Here is a 22,519-nt window from a genome sequence, read left to right as displayed (position 1 = left end):
TTGGCTAAGTTGTGTGTGTGTGTGTTAAAGGAAAAGAAAGAAAGAAAAGACCCTTAAACCACACACAAAACTTCCATCTACCAACTTTCTCTGGACTGGGGCCTCAGCAGAGGCGGGGCAGGAGCCAGCAGAGGTGGCCCTGAGGCTCTGAGCAGGGGTGGATTTCCCAGGGCTGAGGAAGCCGGCAAGGAAGTGTTTTTATAAAACGTACAAAAAGAAGAATATTTGTGTGCTTTTTCTGAAAGCCCTGGCCCTCTGACGTTGCCCTGGCCTGTCCCTGAGGTGGGCCTTCCCTGTGTGCCAAGGGCCCTGGATTCTGCCTGGTATTCTCACCCTCTCTAGACACAGGCACATGAGAGACAGCCGTGTGTGCACATGTTTTCTCCAGGCAGTCTGGGGCCTCACGCTGGAGGACAGGTTTGGCTTGTGTCCTTTTGGGAAGTGGGGGTGGTGTCAATGGGGACTGGGGGCTCCAGCAGCCTGACTTTCCTCCTAATGGGACTTATGAGGACTTAGGGGAGGGGCCTCCAGGACGGCAGCCAACCCTGCCCTTGATGCCAGTCTCTGGGCATGCAGCCCACCAGCCGTACTTTGTCCCTCTCCCATCTTCATCCAGCCCACCCAGTGCCAGGGAGACAGGGAAGGCTAAGGCCTCCTTGATCTGACCAGGGTAGGAGATCCAGGAGACAGGATTGCCTTCCTAGTCAGGGCTTCAGCCTTCCCTTTTTGCTTTTCCTGGATGACCCAGAGGTCTCTAGCCTTGGGTTGCCTTTCCCAGGTCCAGGGTTGTCAGAGCTAATTATCCAATTAGCTGATTAGCTAGGGAGCCTGAGGCTGCCTAGGGAGGCTGCTCAGCTGGGCAGTAGCCTGGGCATGCAACTCATAAGGAACAGCCCTTCCCAGAACCCTGGCTTCTCTTTTCATCCCAAGATGTGCCCCCCTGTCTGCCCTCTCCTGCATCCGGGCATCTCCTACCTGAGACTGCTGTGGGATGTTCAGAAAGTTGCCGTCCCGGGGTCCGATGCTGACAAACCGGTTGGCAGAGGAGGCGCCTGTCGTTGCGAATGCTGTGGGGAGCAGGGGGTGAGGAGAGAGGGAAAGACCAGGTCAGGCTATGAGGCCCCCCTGGGCACTGCCCCTCTGGGCGATGGAGGAAGGGAGAGACTAGGTTAGGTTAGATGTGCTGTAGGGTAAGCTGGCGGCGGGAAGGATGAGTGAGGGCTACAGTGTGGGAGGCCAGGCTGCAGGCCCTTCCGCTCTCTGACCAGGAGCGCACACATACCCTCCTGCCTCAGCCTGTCAAGGCTGGGCTGAGGAAGGGCCGTTGAGGCTGCAGCTGAAGTCCCTTGGGCCTAGTTCTGTCCCCTTCTGAGACAACAGTTAGCACTGGGTTCACCAGCGGAGACCCTAATTTTTCTACTTTTAGAGGGGAAGTGCAAACGTGGGAGCTGGGAAGCCTTGACCAGCCTGTCTGGGCATGGCCGCTCATCCAGGTCACTTCTCAAGCCCCACAGTCTCACTGGGGGCTACGCCACTTACCACCTTGGGCAGTCCCACCGGTTGGCAAGTGGCTCAGGAGCTCACAGGGGTCCAGTGGAGACCACACCAGCAGGAGTGGTCACAAAAGACCCCGTGGCCTGGCTGTCTGGTGTGCACTGTGGCAGAAAGGTCGAGTCCATGCTACTCTCTGCCCATCCGTGCCTCAGGCCAGGTGACAGAGAAAGAGGTCACAGAAAGAGCCCCAAAGCTCAGCCACCTGGGGGCAGCTGTCCAGTGCCCCAGGGGACCAATGACCCCCACAGCCCTGAGCTCTTCTCTTCTGGGGTATTCAGCTGAACCTGACAGGCAGGAAGCAGTCCCCAGAGGAAAATAAAGTTTCACAGTTCACCTGGGACGCTCACTCCTGCTCTATGCCAGACACACCCGGGACATGCTCGCCAGATCCTGTCCCTTCTCCAGAAGTGAGCTCCAACCAGGCTCCCGTCCCCACTCTGCCCACCTCCAGTGACTGTGGTCATGTCTAATGGCATATGCAAATGAGGAGATGACATGGAGAGGGCAAGGAGGAGTGAAGGAGAGACAGAGAGCGCGAACAGACAGGAGTGTTGACATGGGCCACCCTGCCACCCACGGCTGCAGTTCCAGCTCAGACGCCTGCCCACCCCTGTGCCAGCCCGAGACAGCGCGCCGCCCGCCTTCCACCCCTCCTGTCCTTCACGTCGGGTCTAGCTGGGACCTCTCCACTTAGATATTTCTTCTCTTCCCTTTGGCACCATTTGTCATTGGATTAAAGGAAAAAAGGAAGGGAGAGAGAGGGTGGGAGGGAGGGAGGAAGAAAAAGAAAGATGAAGTAAGCTGGGGCCCAGCGCCCTCCCTTCTCTTTGGAACTTACAACCTGGGAAAGGAATTGAGGGGAAAGAAGGGAAGGGATAGGAGGATGGGAAGAGGGTATAAAAGGAAAAGAAAAAAAAGAGGAACAACAAGAAATCAAATGGGAAACTGAGGGAAGAAGGGATTGGAAAAGCGCCTCCTGCATCTTCAGAGGCCCAAGGGCCAGATGGAGGTGAGGGGACAAGGCAAAAAGAGGATGGTGGTGGCGTCACCTTGTGGTTACATTTAATTTCTTTCTTTCTTTTTTTTTTTTTTTTGGTGTGTGTAAGGGAACAACGAAACAACAACAACAAAAAATTGAAAAATAAAACCAAAAAAATCAAAAAAAAAAAAACCAACAAAAAACAAAAACAAAAGCAGCAATCAGGCATGAAGATGGCATGGCTGTGCCTCCCGCCCCCCCACCCGCGCCAGCACCCCCGGCCCAGTGCCCCACTGCACTCTCCCTCCCGCCCCCCAGGGGGGCCTGGGCCAGGGCCTGGCTGGGAGCAGTGGGCAGGGCTCATGGGGTGCTGGCTGGTGTAACTGAGGCCCAGGAGGCCATGGTCAGGGTTCAACCCTGCTCATCCTTCGGGAGGCTCTGAGGCACTCTGGGGAGGGGCTTTGTTGGGAGGGGGCGCTCCTCTTTTTGCAGTGGAGACTGTGTAGATGGGCCAGGGATGCTGGGCGCTGTGGTTTCGGTTTCATCGTCCACTTACAAGGTGATGGAGGAGTCAAGGCGGCGCCGTCTGGGGCCGTGCTGGTGGTTTTGGAATCAGGCATAGGAAGGGGCACAGGTCTGGCCACTGGAGGCGGCGGCGGTAGCAAAAATGACCCCGGGACTTTGCCCTGGCCGCTACCGTTGGGCTGCGAACAACATAAATAGAGTGACGCATGAAGGCACATCACACACAGACACACGCTCCCCTGCGCGGCCGGCCACTTTGCTCCTGAGAGCAGGCGCTCCCGATGGAAGATGCAGGAGTGGGAGGGAGGGTCCTTTCCTCTAGGCACAGGATGGAGGAGGTGTAAGGCCTCTATTTGGTCTCTTGGGCGTTTCTGTCTCTTTCTTTTTTTTCCTTTCTCTTTATGAAGTAGTGGGAAGGAAGAAGGGGGATGTCCGACGGGTGGTTCATCCTTCCTTCCTTTATTTCTTTTTGAGACGGGGTCTTAATGTGTAGCTCTGGCTGGCTTCAGACTCACCATGTAGACCAGACTGGCCTCAAAAGCACAGAGATCCACCTGCCTCTGCCTCCCAAGGGCTCCGTTTAAAGGGGTGAGCCACCGTACCCAGCTAATTTATCAATTCTTATGCAAGATGTTCTAGGTACAGAAATGAACCACCCAGCAATGCGCATCACTGCGCCTAGGGCAGTCATGCCCCTGGAAGACCTGTCCTCATGGTGGGAAAGAGAAGCCAGCTCACCTCGAAGGTCCCAAAGGTACACTCCCTCCATGGGCCTGGCTGGGGCTGGCAGACTACCCACAGGCTTGCCAACATCCACCCCATAGGCAGCCTGGCCCAGGAGGCCACCAGCACTGAGTCGCTCACCCTCCATTCTATCTCCAGCCGATCCTGTTCTCAGCCTGCTGGCCTTTTCTATAAAGATCAGCCAGTGAGGAAAATACGCCATTGGTGGCTCCAGCTTCTGTGCGGTTCTTCAAGAGTGATTCCCTGGATAACGCATGCCCTCAGGAGCCAAGGACATTCTGCCACCAAGATTCATTCCTTGTCCTTTGTGCCTCAACTTGTATTTCTCCTCCAGGCCTCATGCCTGATCGTGCCTGGGTCAGCTTCAAGGATTCAGAGAAAGTATGCACGCACCACAGGCTCTCCAGCCACTGGCAGGCGCTGTATCCCTGGAGAGACCTGGAACATGCCTCCTGCTGCGTGGGAGGCAGCCCTCAATGCTGCCTGAAGCTCAGGTGCAGGGAGGCCTGGCCCCAGCTCTTCTTCTCCTACGGAGCAAACTTCAGCCCTTCTGGCCAACTAGGCACAAGTCCTAAGGAGGTCTTTCTCTCTCAGGCTGCCCTCAAACTGGCAATCCTCCTGCCTTGACATCCCGAGTGCTGGAATTATAAGCATGCTCCACTCACCTGGCCAGTGCCTCTCCGACTAGGAGGATAAACCCCGGAATACCACCTGATGTCTCCAGCCAGCCATCAATCTGTCCTCACCCATCTCACTTAGTCGATGACAAGGAGACCGCAGGGGTCAGGGCGTGGGGTCACCTCTCTGCTCTGACAGTGAACGGCTCAGCTCAGGGATCTGGGTGCCCAGCCATAGCCTAGACATTGTATCCATGCTGGGTCTGACCTTCCAACTACTCCAGAGGAACCGTTCTCACCTCAGGGCCATTCTGCTCCCCATCCCAGAAGACGCTGCAGCACCCAGAGGTAGTTCTGAGGCCGAGAAGATGCTATCGGCATCAAGTGGGTACCTACAAATCCATATCCTACAGCACACACACGAAGGCTCTCATCCTCCACCCAGCGCCAACAGTACTGTCTCTGGGAAACTCAGATGCAAAGGAAGCTTTGTTCTACCCATTCAACAGCTGAGTACAGTGAGGTTCTGTGCAGGGAAGCAGTTCATCCACAGTTACCTACTACACTGGCCATGCCTGGAGGCAGAGCCCGACCTGTCTGACCCCAGAGCCTTTAATAGGCTCATAGGCCCCCTTCCCCAAGTGCAAGTTAGCTCAGATTTCTCACAAATGCACTCTCCCTAAGAGGCACTCAAGGTCTCCATCCCCACAACCCATCTTTTCTGCCAGGTATTTTCCATACTGAGCTCAGGCTGAGGGCGAGGTCTGAGTGCAGACTTGCTCACCACAGAGTGCCCTGCCTGAAGCTCCTTCCTGCACCCCTCGAGGCCTGGTCTAAAAGCACCGCACACCCACAAGGGGACCAGCCAGATTCTTTAAATCACCCTAGTCTCTCGCTGTCTTATACTTCTTGGACCCTGGGCCCTCTGTCGGCATGGAAGCAGCTGTCCCCAGGCTCTAGCACACCAGCAGACTCAGGCAGCACTCAAGTCCGACAACCCAAGTGGGCTGCACCGTCCTTTCTGCTGCAGTTCGTCTCCGTCCATCTTTATGTGGGTTCCTGGGATCAAACCTAGGCCATCAGACTGTGGCAAGTACTCAGCTCTCCACGATGGCTGGGCATCTGATCCTCCTGCCTCCACCTCCCAAATGCCAGGGTTACAGGCATGCACTGCCATGCGCAGCTCCCACTCCGCTCCAGTTACACCTGGCCCAGAGCTCTGGTTTTTCTCCTCACCAGCCTTTATCCCTAATGACCTGCCAGATCTGACACACCGTTCCTCTGCAGGGTTTCTTCTATCATTCCTGCACACCGCGGCCGACAGTTGAGAAGCATCTGGCCAAACAACCTGTGGCTGTCCGGCACTCCTATCTGTGTCCGGACTGGGATCTTCTGTGCTAAGTACCCTTTTAGAGAGCAATTACGTGGGTCTAGGCAGCGTGAGGACCAAAGAGCAAGTTTTCCGGCTCTGCGGGGGTGCCATTGAGAGCCAAGCGGTAGCCTCTCCCCTCGTATCCACGGCCTGTCTGGCTCCCATCCCGTATTTCCCTCGGACAGGAAATAGAACAGTCTCATAGATCACAGCCTCATAGTTTCTCTCTGGGCTCTGAGCAGCTAGGACACAGCATGGAGGCCTCTGTCTCCTGCAAGTGTCTAAAAGGACAGCCCCACCTGAATGTGGCTAGTCACAACTTTCCTAATGATACAAGTCAAGGTGTTAAAACATCAAAGTCTGTGGCTCTGCATTACCCTAGGAGCTGAGGCAGGGCCGAAAGGAGTATACACGCTGGCCCAGCACATCACTTGCCCCTTACAGATGATGCCATTTCTGCCTCCCTGAGTCAAGTCATTAACCCACTGAGCCAGCACCTTCGCCACGTCCACTTGGCTGTCCCTTTGCTACCCCTCAAATACTGCTAGCCAAAACCATTCCTCCTGCTGAGGAATATCACTTTAAGTGCTGTCTCCCTGTGATCTTCAAAACAAGTGCCCTAGACTAGGGTGAATGGGTAAAATATTAGGGTGCCTGAGAGCCCTCGGTAATGGTCTGTAATTTTCCCTACATGGCTGAAACGCTGGTCTGTAACTTGGGATTCATGAGGTGCTCAGGAGGGCGCTCCTTTAGGCTCCAGGTCGATTGTTCCTAAAGTGGGGTGCTCTGGTCAGAAGTCTAGGAGCAGAAACCTGGGAGACACTTGGATTCTCAGGCTCCACCTCTGCTGAAACAAGTGGAAGACGGAGGCCTCTGTGTGATTCTACATTCACTAATCTGAGGATGCGCTTCTGTGACAGCCAGGAGGAGCCCAGCACAGCCTCTGTTCCCCAATAAAGCAGCCTCTTCTCCAGCATGAGTGCATCTCTCCTCCACAGCCTCATGGGCCCCTGTAGCAGGCTTTTCTCTTAGCTGCAGGTCACAGAGGAAGCCCTGAGAGGATTCCCTACTCCTTGCTGTTGGTTACTCTCAGCAAGGTGTCTACTTACATCTCTGTCTGCAGTCTCATGGAATAAGTACCTGTCTTGAGAAAATAACTCTAAGCAAAGTGAGTGTTCTGTGTTACACATGTTAGGTCACAGATGAAGCTCAGCACCAGCCCTCAGGAGACAGGAGCCAACTGATCCATCCTTCAGTCGCCTGGGGTGAGAGATGGCTCTTTGCATTGGTCCCTAGGTCCTGCTCATCCGGAATCCAAGCCTGGCTTCCTCTGAGGTGAAAAGGCAAGCTGGTCAGCATCCCTCTGGAGTCTGCTCTATCTCTGAAGTGGTAAACAGGGGTCAGTTCTACCCTTCTATTCCCCTAAGATATGTAGTGTTTAACCAGGAGGGCCACCAATGTGCTAAGGAGCTGGAGAATCGGCAGGAGAAGCCCTTGTGGGATAAAGTAGGGAAGAGAATGAGGACAGCAGAAGGGTGGGGATGGGGGAGCAAGCCAGAGCAAACAGGACCAGATACAGGATGGACAGAGAGTCCAGCCCAGTCACACTCCAGAACCGGCAAACACCCGTTCTTCCCAGAGCGAGGGCCGCTGCTGCTCCTCTCGGACTGCCTCTCCCAACCTGATTTCTAAGCTCTTTGAACACCCTCCTGCTGACTTCTCACAGCTAGGCTACCCACACTGATTGAGAGAGAGGCTGGGAGTCTTCATGCTGCTGGCCGCAGGGCTCTCCAGAGGTCTGGACCACTATATCCCATCTCATGACCCCTAGAGACTGAGCATGTCCCACCAGCATCTCTGGTGTGTTATCATCCAGGCCCTGGGGCTGGCTAACAGAAAAGGAACCCACAACCCACAGGGCCCTCTGCTCCACAGCGCCATGGATCTGAAGGGCTCTGCTCTAGATCACAGCAGTGCGGGAGCCCTGAGGTAAGAGTCCTGGCACAGGATCTTCACACAGGTCTCACGTGGGGCCCACTGAAAGTGGGAGATAGATTTGACGCCCATGACTATGAAGGAGGAAGTAGTCCTGGCATCAGTTAGGTGGAGGCCAGGCAGGGATAGCGCCTGCAGAGTCCGGGGCAGTCTCCCGCCACAGAGGAGAAACAGCCCGAACGTCAACAGTAATGAGCCAGACAAACTCAGGTCCACAATCTGTCAAATCCTTGACCCCGTAGATTTTCGAAAGGTAAGGGTCCAAGGCCTAGATTGAATGGACCAATTATAGGCTCATTCCTGCTGGGAACCCAGGGTCAATAGAAAGGGTGGGGAGACCCTGAACGGAGGGTTGGGCGGCTGCCCACCTCTCCAGCCCATCAGACAGACCCTAGGACAATGCTCAGACCCAGGCCCCATGCCCACTAAAATTGCTCACAAGGTAGAGTCTATGGGCTCTTTGCTACTCCAGCTCCATGTATGCTCCTGACTTTTGTCCCTCTCCTCATGAGCCCTTAGACAGACAGACAGACAGACAGAAAGACAATCGGACGAACGGACAACGGACGGACAGACAGACATATGATGCTATGAGGCCTCCTGTGCCCTCTGGACTCACCTGTCCAGTGGCCTGACCCGAGCCGTCAGAGCACACAAACTGCACAAACTCCTTCAGCGAGTCCTGCCCATGGTGGTGGTGGTAGCGGATGGTTGGGTGTGTAAAATACGGGCTCGACTGCTGGATGATGGACGTGGAGGGGAAGTGCAAGGCTGACGCTGTGGCCCGGGGGCTCCCTGTGTGCACAGAGGCAGGAGAGAGGAAAGGTTGTAAGGTAGCCACATGGGAAAGAAAGATGGGGTGGCGGACGGATTGAGGATCCCGAGGCAGAATGGGGCAGAAGCACTGTGTCCGGCACAAAAACCCTCAGTCATCTAAATAAAAAAGAAACACTTAAATGCAATTAAAAAAAACAAAAAACAACAACAAAAAAAAACACTGGCAGACTACTACCTGAGGGAGGGCCAGCTGCTTGCTTCTATAAATAACGTCTGACTGGAACTGGGGGTGGTGGTAGTTGAGGCAGGTGGGCAGCGTGCTACAAGTACAGGGTTGGGAGTTATCTGCTCAAAACTCCAGGAAGTTGTTTCTCTGGTTTGTTTGTTTGTGTTTGTTTGTTGAGGTGGGGTTTCTTGTAGCTGGACTTGATGACCTTGAGCTTCTGACCCAGCCTGGACTGCAGGCCTGTGTGTGTCTGGCTCCCTTTTATTCTTGCTTGTTTTGGCTGCTTGGTTTTCTTTTGTTTCAGTCCTGAGCACGGAACCCAGGGGTCCATGTTAGTCAAGCTCTCTGCCATATTTTCTGGTCTCTGCTTTGCTCTTACTTGTTTTTTAGACAGAGTCACACAGCCTCCAATCCTTAATCCTCCTGCCTCAGCCTCCTGTGTGCTGGGATTTCAGGTGTTGGCCTTATCCTATGTTTTGTAACTGATTCCGTTTTTTTTTTTTTTTTTTTTTTTAGGAATAATACATTAATATACTACTTGTCTTGAGGACTGAGTTTTTGGCATCCTTGGCAGACAGCTCATGTGCCCTGCCCTAGATGTGAGCCCGCCTGAAGGGCAGAGAGCAGGGTACCATGGCTCCAGAGTCTCCACACGGACGGGCCCTGCCTGTGCAGGCTGGGCACCTAGCACATAGACAACTCCACAAGGGTAAGTGGGATCCGCAGGCCTCCTGCACGTGTTGGCCCCGACGCTGTGCTGTGCGCTCACAGTTCCCACCCCTGCGCAGGCCTCCTCGCTTCCCCGCGTTCTCCCCCTCCCGTCTGTTTCCAATCAGCTCAGTCTTGCTCTCGGTTTCATTAGGGGGCTGAGGAAACTTGGCTTCTCGCTGGAGTTCATAAAAATGGAGTGGAGCCTGCCTCCCTCCTGCTGCCGGCACAAGGCCTGGGCTCCCTGCCCCCACCTCGTGGCCACCACACCCTGCCCCAGTGCTGGCTGCCTCTGGGCTCTAAGCCAGGAGGCCCCAAGGAGGAAGCTGGGAGGTAAACCTCCCTGTTGTGTCCTGCAGGAGAGAAGAGAGGAATGGCGGACCAAGGCCGTGTGCAAACAAAAGCCAGGCCTTTGCTGCCAGATGGGTGCTGAGGAAGCAGAGTAGCAAGCAGGGCACAGCCAGGTTCTCGGAGGAGTGTTCCCGCCTGGCCCCACCCTTGGGAAGATTCAGCATCTTCTCAGGGCCTGACGAGATGTACCCTCAAAGCAGCAAGACAGTCCTTTCCATGGCCCATCCCTTTGCTTCTGGGGAAGGCAGGGAAGCCCAGAGTAGGTGCCAGTTTGCCCTAGGACAGACACCAGGAGCCTGGACTGCTGAGCGTGCTCTTTCTAAGCTGCAGAGGAGCAATTTGGCTCAACTACTTGCTGGTAGGGGAGGTGGAGGCTGCATGCAGCTCCCAGTGAGCATGTGCAAAACATGCGCCCGACAGACGTACACAGCCAGAGTTAGCGTGTGCAAGGAAATGGAGGAACCAACCGAGCAGGCAAGCCTGGCTCTCAGAAGTACGTGGCTGGTCCCAGGCCACCCCACTGCTGTGCCATGACTCCACTCAGAGAGCCCAGATCTGTCACTTAGAGTGAGCCCTGGCCCCTACTGTACCTGGCCAGCTGCCCCTTGCTGTGGCTGCCTCCCGCAGTGTCCCCTGAAGCCCCGCCTCCATCTCTCACCTGGTCTGACTCCAGCAAGCACAGGCAGCGGGTGGTGGGTGAAAGCCATGCGTGGGGAACTGCCCTGGGAGGAGAGGGCGCTGCAGAAGTCCAGCTTTCCTGACTTCTTTAGAGAAGCAGGGCCTACGGGGAGGAAGCAGCAACACGCAGGTTTAGCTGGCTGGGGTGGGAAGCCAGCAAAGCAGCCTGCTCCTTCTCTCCCCAGCAGCCCTTCCTCCACCTCGGGCCCTGCTCTGCTCCTTCTGTGGCCTGACCTCAGGGGTGCGATCTGGCTATGGTTGCTTCTGAAACAGGAAAAGGAGGCCTCTGGTGACACGGGGGTGTATGCTGGGCAAGCGTGGCAAGGAAGGCATCCTGCTCCCTGGCAGCCGGTACAGGAGTACAGTGGGTGCAAGGCCAGCATCTAGCAAGGGATACATGAGGAGCCCACAGGAGCTAGGTGGTGCGCCAGGGGTGGTAGACAATGAAGGGGGCCAGAGGGACAAGGGTGCGACCTGGGACAAGGTGACCGAGTCCTAGTATACTCTAGTCTGAAGAGGAAGAGAAGGGAAAGGGAAAGCAGAGTTAGAGGCTCCAGAGGGTGCAACATCCATCATGAGAACAAAGACAGGGGCCGGAGAGCTGGGAGGACCCTGGGGACGAGTCGGAGGGCAAGAACTGCCCAGGCTCAGAGAGTGGGGTTCTTCTCTGCCCTGGTGCCACAGGCAAAGGAGGCATCCAGCCAGAAACAGGGGCACAAAAAAAGACCCTGTTTGGGTTCTGCCTCTAAAGAGTCAAGAGACTGTAAGCCAGTGCCATCCCTGTCCAGTATTTATAGCATCCAAGTAACAGGTTGGCAAGCAGGGTTCCCAGGGGCACATTCTTTTGGTATCTCTCTGTCCTGGGCTGAGCTTTGACGCCATGTCCAGGCTGACCAGGCAAGGTGGAGGTGAGGCAGATCTTGAGCTGCCATCTTTGAGGGAAAAATCTTGTAGGTTGTGATGGGAATGAGGAGTTGCAGAGCAGAAAACCAGAGTTTCAACCACGGTGTGTGGGGGGGGGGGCCAGCTCCCAGCGACCAGCAGAGGTGTTATCTGGCAGCAGCTGTGTGCCACCTGATAGCTGGCATGGTGAGGAGGGGGGAGTGCCCCACCAGCTGTGCACAGCTGTCCCTGCTGCTGCACAGCGCCTACCCAGCTGTTCCCATCCTGCAGCTGGGCTGCTTAATTGGCGATTTGTCGCAGCCCAGGGAAACAACGACAAGTTGGGGGGTAAGGGATCCTGGGGGCGCAGTGCATGACAGGACTGCCGGAAGCAACAGAAATGGCAGGCGGTACAGCAGAGAGCAAAGGCTGCAGAAGCCTGGCAAGGAGGGTCCTGGGAACGCGGACAGTCACTGGCAATCAGCAGCAGGTCATCAAGATACCCTAGCAGCAGTCCCTGCAGATGTCACCTGCCTAAGGCCAGGCGTGGCTGGGGTCTGGGATATGGCAGTCTCCAGTTTCCCAACTCTCTCTTTATCAGCGGGGAACCTCCAGAGAATCCCCTAGGGGTGTGTGTGGGTCACAATGACCCAGGCCCTGGCTGTCACAGGGAGGCGGGGACCTCCAGGTCATGCTGGGGTGCCTTTCCACGAAGCTCTAGAGAGGGTCAAGTCCATTCCCACAGCCCAAGCCCAGGAGGTAAGCTTTGCTGTCTTTGCATGGGAACCAGAGTCAATGCCAGGGTCTGCCCTGGCTCCCTCAGCTGGGTCTTTCTCTGTCAGACAGGTTGCCATCAGATCCGACCCTGGTTCAAACAATGAAACCCAGTCCTTAGCCCTATCCAGAGTGTCCCCAGCTCCACTTAGAGCAGGCAAGTTCTCTGCACACTGCGCAAAAGCAGGTCCCAAGGCCTCAAGGACACCCACAGTTTCTGGTGTACACACAGTATTCCCTCTGGGCTTCTAGGCTGCCCACACTAGCAACTTGCATTGGAGTAGCCCATGGCTGGACTCAACAGGAAGTCAACGCAGCGAGGACTGGGAAGGTCTGGGCTGCTTCCTTCGGAATCCCTGCTCTCTGCTAGCTTCCGGAGACAGCTCTGCCCTTTCACTCTCAATTCTGAGCGTCTTTGTAAAGCTGGGCCCCAAGGCCAGGGCTAGCCACCTCAAATCTGTCTTCCTGAGGACATCTGGCAATGTCTGGGGACATTTATAGTTGTCCAAATAGGGTGGCCGGATGCGGTGATGCAGCCTGCAATCCCAACACCCTGGAGGTGGGGACAGGGCGGTCAGCGTTTGAGGCCAACCTGGCTATCACACAGCTAGGCCCTGTCTCGAAACAGAAACAACCCACTGAAGAAGGGGTAGATGCTGGCTGCTGGCATCTAGTGGTGGAGTCAGGAAGGCTGCTGAGCACCTGATACCAAGGCAGCCCCTGCCTCAGAGAGCCAGAGGCCTCAAATACAACCCTGGGGCCAGGTGGGGAACCACAAGGCTGGGCAGGTCTCTAGAGGCAAGGGGTCTATGAAAAAGAGGCCATGCCTTAAATAAATGGCACTATAGACTTGATAACCCTCTGCTCTGCCCACTATGCCTACAAGCTAGCTCTCACCCCACTCCCCTCCTTCGGCATGGCCTGCCACCCTCAGGACTGAGAGTCTGTAAGTGCCACCTGACAGAAGAGAGCCTACGGAAGCCCAGGCTGCTACGTCGCGACCACCGCCATACCTGCATCCACGTCATTGGGCCATCCACTAGACTGGCTGCTGCCAGCCGCTGGGGAGCGGCCTGTCCCAGGGTAGAACACATCATCAACTGGGCTCTCCATCTCGCTGTCATCGATGGACTTGGGGCGTTTGGTGGTGCTGAGGAGGAAGAGAACCAAGTGGGCCGAAGTCCAAGGAGAGTCCAAGCAGCCACCAGGGACGAGGCCCAGGTTCTGTACGCTGGGGAGTGGCAGCCCACAGAAGCACTCCAGTTCCTGGGGCAGAACACCTTCAGACCTGCTCTCCCTCAGGTTACCAGAGGGCCCACCAGAGAACAGGCAAAACCGTCATCTGCCTTCTATGCCCCAGCCACCGCTTCCTCTCAGCTGTGCCATGAACCTGAGTCACTAAGAGTACTGTAGGCCGACAGTGGGAGCCCACATCTGTAACCCTAGCAATCAGAAGGCTCACACAGGAGGTTTGCAGTCAATTCCAGACCAGCTTGGTGAACTTGTCTCAAAAAACCAAAAAAAAAAAAAATAATAATAATAAAAATAAATAAATAAATAGAAAATATTCTAATGCAAGATTAAAAACAAACAAATAGCACACACTTGAGAGATGGGTCAGCGTTAAGAGCGGCCCCCACTCCTCTAAAAGGGCCCAGAAGACTTCTAGTCTCTACAGTCCTTGGTGGGGATCATCCTGACAACTTGTCCCAGTCTGACTGAGAGGGAGGTTGCCTGGAGTCTCCTCCCACCAGCTTTGTCTGGGTTCAAATGCCATCTCTACAAGACAGGCCTTCTCTGAGCCTCACTTCCAGGCAGAGCCATGCCTTGTTGTGGGCTATGTCCCATGAAGAAGCGCTCCATGGATGGCTGAGCATGGTGACATGTGGAAGTACTCCAGCCCAGATGCAGAGCTGCTGCAGCCATAGGGAGGTGGTCAGGAAGGTGAGGAGGCCACTGTCCTGGCTTACCTGGTGGAAGGAGGGGAGGTGATGGACCGCCGTCCCAGGGTCACCTGGTTTATGTTGTAGTAACTGGGGCTCTCCAGGTCTGCCAGTGAGAAGTTGGGCCCTGATGCGGTTGCAACAGGAGCTGGGAAGACAGAGAGACTGGTGAGGCTAGAATACGGTGCTGTAGACCCTACGGACCAGCTAGGCTGCCATGAACCATTTTCCAGAAGCCCAGGAAGACCTCACTGTAATGTCTATGCTGCTGGGAAGACCCTTTTCCTGTGGGATTTCCTGGGTAGGCTGTAAGGGAAGCGTCATTGGTTGTGGGTCGTCCCTGCCCCCCAACAGAGGTTAGAGACATGATTCTCTGGACAACTGCTTCTCCCATCTCAGGGTCAAACGGGCAGAGAGTTCCTAAGATGTCACCAACATAACCCCGTGAAGCCTGAACCCCCTCTGTGCCCTAACCCTGGTCCCTGGCCCTGACAGGACACAACTCACTCTGCTGTGCCCTAACCCTGGTCCCTGGCCCTGACAGGACACAACTCACTCTGCGACACTCTCACCAGCTCTGTCACGTTCCAGACCCCGGAAGTCACAAAGCAGTCCTGGAAACTTAAGTGCCCTGAAGAAAGAAAATGGCTGGTGAGTGGAGCCAGAGCGGGCGGAATGCAGATCCATTTCCCCCAAGTTCTTCCCCGCTTGACTCCATCCCTCAGGTGCCCCCAAAGGGGCAAACACCAGGGGAAGCCTCCCTCCTTGGATGACAGCCCGAGTCACTGGATAGCTGAGTGAAGGGGAAGGAGAAGGGGGCGGGGCACTGACCGTTGGGCAGTGGTTTGATGTCCGCATCTCCTTGCTGGTTTGAACTATCTGATTGTCCGGATTCTGCAGAGAAACAAGAGGGGGAAATAATCAGGAGCAAAGTTTATACAACCACTAGCCCAGCACCCAGTCTCCAGCCTTGGACAGCCATCCCAGGCAACAGACCCCTTAACTCAGGCTCCAGGGCTAGCCTTGGACACCCATCCCAGACCTCTTCACTCAGGCTCCAGGGCTAGCCTTGGACACCCATCCCAGGCAACAGACCCCTTCACTAAGGCTCCAGGGCTAGCCTTGGACACCCATCCCAGGCAACAGACCCCTTCACTAAGACTCCAGGGCTAGCCTTGGACACCCATCCCAGACCTCTTCACTCAGGCTCCAGGGCTAGCCTTGGAACCCATCCCAGACCTCTTCACTCAGGCTCCAGGGCTAACCTTGGACACCCATCCCAGGCAACAGACCCCTTCACCCAGGCTCCAGAACTAGCCCAGGGAAAGGAGAGAGAGGGAAGACAGTATGTACTTTACTCCCAACATTTGGGCTGGATTGGTCAGTGAGGCAGGAGGTGGGGCATCCTGGGCAGGGTATGCCATGGCATCTCTGGCCTCTACCTACTAGATGCCAATAGCACCTTAGTTGTGACGACCCAAACTACCCCCAGAAACTGTTTAGTAAGCCCTAAGGGTCAGAGTTGCCATGGGCAGGTAGCCCTGATCAAGAGTCAGAAGTCAGAGGGCATCAAGGGAAGAAGCCGGTAATGGGCACTGTCCCTAACAAGGCAGACCCCTGGGGATCTCCCTCTCCCACCAGGGTAGTCCCATCCCTAAGTTCACTAATGAATGCTGTTCCTGTGGGCTCATGCCCCTCCATCTCACCTTTATGCTTACAAAGCAATGCCTGGCAACCCGGAGGGGGAGGTGTGCCCTGCTGCCACCCATTCTGTGCCAGCCTGTCTGGGTTGTCTCATGCCCCATTGCCACAGCTGCTCAGAGGGAGCCCTGAGACAAGGGCCTATTGTGTGGAGGAAGCTCACAGAGGGCTGGGGGCAGGGTGGAGTGTGTGTGTGAATATTTTGCAGAGCTTGAGAAAGCCCCCCACTCTCGCCCCCCAGGTCCTCCAAAGCTTTGTCTGTGCCAGGGGCAAGATGGGGACCTCCAGAATGCCTGCCTGGGCATGACAGCTGGTGAGAGGGTGGGGGTGCTGGGGTAGGTTGTAGGGCACTTGGTGAAGACTCAGCTATTCATAAGGACCATAGAGGTGGCATCTGACACTGGGCTCTGGTTCTGGCCACGGTTTTGCTGGGCTCCTCGCAGTGATCCAGCCACCCCGAATCCACCCACAGCTCCATGTACATCCTGCTGTCTCCCAGGAGGATTTGATGGGCCATGCTCATCTGTGGCTGGGAGCATGGCCAGGCTCCTGGCTACTTCATGGTATGATGGGTGGAAGGCTATCATATTTTGGGGTCTGCTATCCTTTTCTTTCATCTTGTTCAATTTTTTCCTCTCTCTTGGCAGCACTGGGGATTGAATTTAGGGCTTCATGCATGCACGGCCCGAGCTCTGCCACTGAGTTACAGCCTCAGTCCTTCAATATTTTTTTAATTCCAAAAGTAATAGTACATCTTGCTATGAAGTAAGAGAGTGGAGGTTACTAGGAAGGTACCCACAAACCTTCCTCTCCAGTTTGAGGTGTTCCTCCTCTGTGTCTTGGTGGATCACCTCTTTGTTCGGCATTCTCTGCTATGGAGGGGGCCTAGGGCCTTTTCCTCTAATCACGGACTGCATCTTGGGATCTCACTGTACCCTGGCACCATATAGTATGGATTTTCTTCTCGCTCTCTGGATCTCTGGGTTTGATTCGAGTCCAAGCAGAAGCCAAGGGGTCTAGGTGGCAGGTGACCTATGCTAGGGCCTGCCTTTCGGAAACCCACGGTGAAGCTGCCGCAAGGTGCAGCTAAGGAAGGGCAAGGCCTCAAGACTGGCATGCAGAGTCCATCAAAGGAGTGTGGCACATGCTCTGTAGACTGCATGAATCCCGCCCAGCCCGCGACCCACACAGCCCAAAAGACCTCCAGACCTGGGTCAGTTGGAGGGGGCTCAGAGTCCACCCCCTAGGAGTGCAACGGGCCCACTGCAAAAGGCCAAGGAGAGAGGGAGAGCTGCGTCCCGTGAGTGTGCACGTGGGTGTGTACATATCCAGCCAAGGGACAGAAAGAGCAGAGAACATGACAGAGAGATGGAGGTGCGCCAGTGACTCAGACAGAGACAAACGGGGCTCCAGGAGAGTGCGACAGACAGGAAATCCTCTTAAACCAGGACACTTCCCAGAAGGGTGCTGCTGTTATTACTATTAGTTCATATTAAAGGAGCAAGCAGGAGAGGCTGGGGAGGATGAGGCCGGCTGCCACGCGCCACCAGGCGTGGCTCTGGGCGCTGCTGGCAGCCATTTTAGACCTTGGCAGCCATCTTATGGCTGGCGGCCCTAGCCAGCATTGCCACAATGCCGCCACCACCAGCCCCCAACACACTCAGCTCAGCTCCAGGACAAAAGGCAGAAACACTGGAAGTCTGGACCTAGGCTCACTGGCAGAGGAGCCAGCTCCACGGCGAGGGCAGCTGCAGCCAGGGTCTTGCAGATCTGTACTAACCTCAGCTTTTATGATCCCTGCCTGTGCCATGAAAGGGCAGGGAGGATAACACTGGCACTCTGGCAACGCCGCAGCTTTGCTGAAAGGCAGCAGACGCCCTGACTACCATGTCTAGGCCCGAGGACCTAATGGTTCAGCGAGAATGGACCCCTGCCCAACACGGCTAAGGGTATCTCGGAAGTAAGGGAGGTTAATTCCCTGTCAGCTCAGAGCACATCCTGAGTAGACACGAGATGGGGTTGGCAGTGAATCAGACAGGTCACTGGGTCCTCAGTGGTCAGGCTCTGGGGCCAGCCAAAGGACATCTTGCCATCCAGAGATGGGAGCCAGAGGCCAGCTTTTCCATGTGGCGGCTCTCTCTCTGGGCTGCCTTGAAACAAGGCCTGTGCCTGTTTTGGATACCCCTAGGGACCGGCAGCTGGGCCCAGGGCAGCATGCCACAAAGTGTCCAGGCACCTTGACCGGTCTTCTGCCTGGGACTCTTGGGGGAGGTTATAACCTGGAATTCAGGGACCGGGAGGAGGAAAGCCCCTTTGCAACAGCCCGTCCCCTGGCCCCGCCTCATAGCTGCTTGGCTTTTATCTGGCAGAATGGGGCTTATCAGAGCCACCAGCTGAACAAACACACAAATCCACGGTTAGTGAGAAAAAATACTCAGCCTGAACTCTTTATCTCCTGTTCACAGGCCTTGCACACTGCCCACTGCCAAAAGCACAGGAGGGGACCCGAGGCTGTGCAGTGGGGGCCGAGTTCTCTGCTCTAGAGGCGGAGGGTGGCCTTCCCAACTCTGGCCTTGCCTCGTCTGCCTCTTCGCCTCAGCCACCTCCCTTCCTCCCTTGTTGTCCCGGGCCCACTGCCACTCTTCTCTAGGAGCTCCTGCCAGTGGGTAGACATTAGTGAGCTCCTGCCCACACAGAACCCCCTCCAGTGTCTGCTTTCTCGCTGGGGACAATGGGCCAGCTGGTGGCCTGTGGAACGGCAGAGGGACAGAGATGGTACTGGCTCACATGAGACAGGCAGGTGCTGCTTCAGCTCCTATCCCGTCCTGCCCAGTCCACACTGGACCCTGTGGCCATGTCCCCTGGGGGCTTTTCTTGCTTCAGCCTCCTCAACCTGGCTGCCATGGAAGCGAGGGCTACAGCGCCGGTCTCAGTGTCAGGGCGGCCAGGCCCAGGCTGAGAAAAGAAAAAAAGCTCCCCCCTGCACCCACTTTACAGAGCCTGGGGCTCCTGCCACTTGCTTCAGAAAAGGAACCAGGACAAAGCCTTCAGCACCACCTTCCCTGGACCCAACCCAAGACAATTCAATGGTCTTCTAAGTCCTGGAGTTGAAGAACAATACTTTGCTCTGGGCTCTAACGTGTCTCCCACTCTGCCCTCAGAATGCAAATACCTGAAAACCAAGCCCTGCCCATGTTTGACAGATGCCCTGGATGGGCAGGTAGTTTGGGCCCTGCTCGCCTGGGCCAGGTTTGGAGAGAGCTCACAGCTCATTCTGCGTCCTGCTGGGTGGTTATGGGTCAGGCCACTGGTGACACGCGGTGCACAGTTCTCATCTCTAAGGCTGCTCATACAAGCTGCATCTCTGAGGTAGAGACCACTCCTGCTAGCGGTCCTGGCTACTCTGCAGGGTTTCTGGAAGGGAGGCAGGGCTGTGAAGGGGCAGGTGAAGTGATAAGTTTGGATTAACTGGGCATGAACCCAAGAGGGTTTCTCAGATGGGCCTCGGCAGCAAATTCTTACCTGCTCACCACCGGTCATCCTGTCCCCTGCTGTAATAGCTCAGAGACCTCCATGTAACCGACAGTGGCCAGGATGGGCCCCTCCTTTCCCACATGCTCCTTAATGTCTCTTGGGATAGACAAAAAGCTGCCCATAAAGCTGCCCTTCTCATGGCACCTTAGCTCCACCCTCTCAGCCCCTGAGCCTTAACTGTGATTTTGGCTTTCTTTCTTTCTTTGGTTCCCCACTCTCTGTCATTCTCTCTGGCTCTGTACTTCTTTGCAATTCCCTTTCTTCCTCACTTCTGTCTGCTTGCACACGCGTGCATGTATGTGTCTGAGAAGACTGTCTCTTAAGCAGAATTCTGGAGGGCAGGCTCTCATAGTCAGAACCCAGCCTTGCCCAAAACCCTGATGTATATGTGTGTGTATATATAGCCCCATCCACAGACAAGAATGTATTTATGGCTCCTAGCAAGTGAGGGAGGAATTCCTGCTCACTATAGCCAACACTCCATGGCTCCCACGCGAAACAAGCTCATTCTGCAAGGGGGCAGCTGCGTGTAGCTCGCTGGCCAGCTGCCTCCATGGACTTCACCCAACATATTCTTTAGGGGCCAGGAGGGGTGCACAGACCGGCCTCAGCTCTACTCCAAGAGTGTATCGACCTAGGCATGTGGATACACTCAAATGAGCACACTTGCTATACCCTCGGTCACGCATGTCACCTGCAGATGCCACCAGCCCCTTCTTATTGTCAAGAAAAGGTGGAATAAGATGGAACGCCCAGAGTCACAGAAAGGAACACCTCGACTATGCAAACCGTTGGTCCAGAAGCAGGCAGGGGTATGATTCCAGATCCTATTCCTGCCCTCCCCAGTGCTGCATCTCATCTGCCTGCCTCTCCCCCCTCCTCTGTGATTCCGGAGTGTCCAGGACACAGGAAACCCAATCTCAAGGAGAGCCAGAGGCCCAGCCTGCAGCAATCAGGGCTGCAGAATGTGGCTATTGTGCCTCCTGAAACCCAAGTCAGAGAATCTGAGACACCCTGAGGAGGGGGCCGCAATAGATGGGGGCTGGGGAAAGGGTCACAAAGGGGTTCTCCCTGTCTCAGCAAACAGGACACTGGGGACCTGGACTGAGGAAGTCCTTGAGAGTGCAGGGCATCCAGAGGGCATAGGAAGGTGGGGCTGGGCAGACAAGGAGCTTCTCAGGTCCCCATCTCCTTTCTGATATTCCTCACCTGTCCCCAAGCTAGAATAAGCACATAACCCAGAGCTGTCCAGGGGCTGGGACTTCCCTCCTGTCACCTCTGGACTTTCAGTTTAGACGCAGGAGCCTGACCAGGAGTCACAGGCTTGGAGCTGTGTGGGTAAGGAGGACGTGCTGTCTCTACCAACCTTGCTATCCTCTCTTCATCACCTCAGCTCACAGACCTAAAAGGGCTCTCTGGCTTCGATCTGAGTGAGCTGCCAGGGGTGTAGGGGGTACATCAGGGGGAATTAAAGACATAATCACAGCAGCTGAGGCACAGGGAAAGAGGTGGATGCCCAGTCAGGTGGGCCACGGCTAGCATGGGAAAGTGACATTTTACCCTGCGCACGACCTCTCCCTGCCTCGCTGGTGCCACGCTGGAGCAGAGCCGGCAGCAGGCAGAGCATTGGCACACCTTCCTTCCCAAGTCATGGCCAGGCTCTAAGAGCCTCAAGTCCTCTATGGGGAGAAGGCTGTCTCCTGCAGCTCTTGATTACACCCTCCGCCCAAGTTGTGAAAATAGAATCCTATCAGAAACCCTCCGGGCACCAGGACTTCCCACCTTCACATAAGGAGAATGGTGTTCTTAAACTCATGAGATCTTCTAGAAGACAGGAGTGGGATTTTTATCTCCCTCTACCTCCACGACCGTCTGGCCTTCCAGGGAAGTCTTCTTCTGGCATGAGCTGCCAGATGTGCCCTGCCAGGTGTCTGCCCACTGCCAGGAGGCCTAGCGAGAACTGGAGATGGGCACTGAGCAGTTCAACAAGTGAGACGAACTGGCAATGGCACTGGGCGCTCGGGGACAACAGGCTGAGGCCAGCGGAGGAGAGGAAGGACACAAACAGAAGTGCCCAGGCCTCGCTGGGCTCTCACAAAGGCACCCAAGCCTTGGCAAAACTGGAAACATGGGTAGACCTACGTGTAGACCCAGCAGCTCAGAGACCAGGCATGAACAAGCAGACCCAGGGTTTGCTAGGCAGCTATAGCGGTGGAAGGTCTTGGAGGCTCCACAGGCAGGGAATTCCACCAGAACAAAATTCCCATCAGAGGTAGTGGGTAGGCGACAGTACAGACACTCCCGAAGGAGCAGGTAAGACGCTGAGTCTTACCACCTGGCCCAGGCTTGCCTCCCCTTCCCGAGTCCGAAGCTGCCCGAGGAACCGCTGGTCTAGACTGCAGAACTGTGTGGTACTCTACCGATCTGGAAGCTCTGGCTTTACCTAGCACAAGGGAGACAAAGGGGACACCTATGCAAAGGGAGGCAGACGGCAGGCAGGCGGCAACGACATGGACAGATCCATGTCCCGGAACCTCCCAGTCCAGTGGCCTTGGCAGAGTTCACACTGGCTCCTTGGCTGTAAGTAAAGGTGACACCTGCCCACTGGGTTCCTGGATGAGGAGCAGTGGGAAACATGGACAAGGGCCCCTGGTCCAAAGCCTGGCTCTGAGCCTAGCTCTCTATACACTGGCTAGCTGTAAGTCTGGTTGTCATTTTTCTTCATCTCCACTTACAGAAATGCTTACACTGCCACCCCTACCCCTACTAGGCTCTGCTCAGATGCCACTTCAGCTCACTGGTGACATACTAAGTACGTCTGAGACTATAGTTTTCGGCCCCAGAGGCCCCAGTGAGCAGCAGAAGCCTGGCTCATTACCGTCTGTAGATAGCAGCAGAAGGGTTTCTCAGCTAAAAGGCAGACCCAGACGGAACCTTGATACAGGTATGTCCTCCCAACCGTAGTCCTTAGTAAGTGACCTGAGGCTGCTCACCACATGGGGAGAGACAGGGAAAGACACCAGGACCTGACCAAGGCCTACAGAGAAGCAGGATGACAGTACTCTTCCCTGGATGCTGAGGCCCCAGCCCCATGACCTGCTCTGCACTTTCCTGCTCCACCCTGGAGCTGGGAGAACACCACAAGCAGAGGCCTAGCCC

The 22,519-nt window shown here is 55.6% G+C and overlaps 1 protein-coding gene across 8 annotated transcripts in view; it reads right to left on the bottom strand.

The window, feature by feature from the left end:
* Positions 1-22,519, bottom strand: part of Nfix (nuclear factor I X) — a 94,609-nt gene that overhangs the window by 7,714 nt on the left and 64,376 nt on the right. For 4 of the 8 annotated variants that reach the window (XM_057754077.1, XM_057754085.1, XM_057754079.1 and 1 more), the window contains exons 3-10: positions 14,957-15,019; positions 14,682-14,756; positions 14,153-14,273; positions 13,196-13,332; positions 10,507-10,629; positions 8,406-8,581; positions 3,090-3,237; positions 976-1,067 (exon numbers count right to left, since the gene is read on the bottom strand). In XM_057754077.1, the coding sequence (XP_057610060.1) occupies positions 976-1,067; positions 3,090-3,237; positions 8,406-8,581; positions 10,507-10,629; positions 13,196-13,332; positions 14,153-14,273; positions 14,682-14,756; positions 14,957-15,019 (935 nt within the window). The remainder of the gene's footprint in view (positions 1-975; positions 1,068-3,089; positions 3,238-8,405; positions 8,582-10,506; positions 10,630-13,195; positions 13,333-14,152; positions 14,274-14,681; positions 14,757-14,956; positions 15,020-22,519) is intronic. The other 4 variants (XM_057754083.1, XM_057754081.1, XM_057754080.1 and 1 more) reach the window with 3 other exon arrangements.

The sequence above is a fragment of the Chionomys nivalis genome, chromosome 21 (genome assembly GCF_950005125.1).
Source record: "Chionomys nivalis chromosome 21, mChiNiv1.1, whole genome shotgun sequence".
Taxonomy (NCBI): Eukaryota; Metazoa; Chordata; class Mammalia; order Rodentia; family Cricetidae; genus Chionomys; species Chionomys nivalis.
Note: the sequence above shows the minus strand (reverse complement) of the source record. Positions and strands in the feature narration are given on the sequence as shown.